Genomic DNA, 367 nt, shown 5'->3' with positions numbered 1-367 from the left:
CGGGGCGGTGCTTGCGAGGGCGGTGCGGGCTCGATCCGGTGGAGACGGGCAGTCCCCCGGTCATGGAATCGGAAAATCGTGGGGTCATAGCATCGTCAAGGCTGCAGGAGACCTTTGAGATCATCTAGTTCTACCGTCAGTGCAGCACGGCCACTGTAACCCCATAACTACCAAACCAGACAAACAATTTCAGACAAAACTTGTCGCTGTGCAGTGGAACTGAGATTTCGGGGCTTGAAGTTATTAACCGAGTAATGCGCAGGGGTGGGCAACTGGCTGGGTCTGGGGCCTTAACCATTGAACAGGTGCCCTAAGCACTAGAGTGGGTCAACTGTGCTGTGTGTTTCGTTCTGCCAAAAATGGAGGT

At 54.5% G+C, this 367-nt stretch overlaps 1 protein-coding gene across 1 annotated transcript in view; it reads right to left on the bottom strand.

The window, feature by feature from the left end:
• The window catches only part of MCUR1 (mitochondrial calcium uniporter regulator 1), a 16,688-nt gene extending 16,600 nt beyond the window's left edge, over nt 1-88 (bottom strand). The window contains exon 1 of the mRNA XM_017730633.1: nt 16-88. Coding sequence (XP_017586122.1) covers nt 16-88 — 73 coding nt within the window. The remainder of the gene's footprint in view (nt 1-15) is intronic.
• Nucleotides 89-367: the final 279 nt, after the last annotated feature.

This window comes from Corvus brachyrhynchos, unplaced genomic scaffold (assembly GCF_000691975.1).
Source record: "Corvus brachyrhynchos isolate BGI_N302 unplaced genomic scaffold, ASM69197v1 scaffold43, whole genome shotgun sequence".
NCBI classification, from domain to species: domain Eukaryota; kingdom Metazoa; phylum Chordata; class Aves; order Passeriformes; family Corvidae; genus Corvus; species Corvus brachyrhynchos.
The sequence above is the reverse complement of the archived record's forward strand: the minus strand, read 5'-3'. Positions and strand labels throughout refer to the sequence as shown.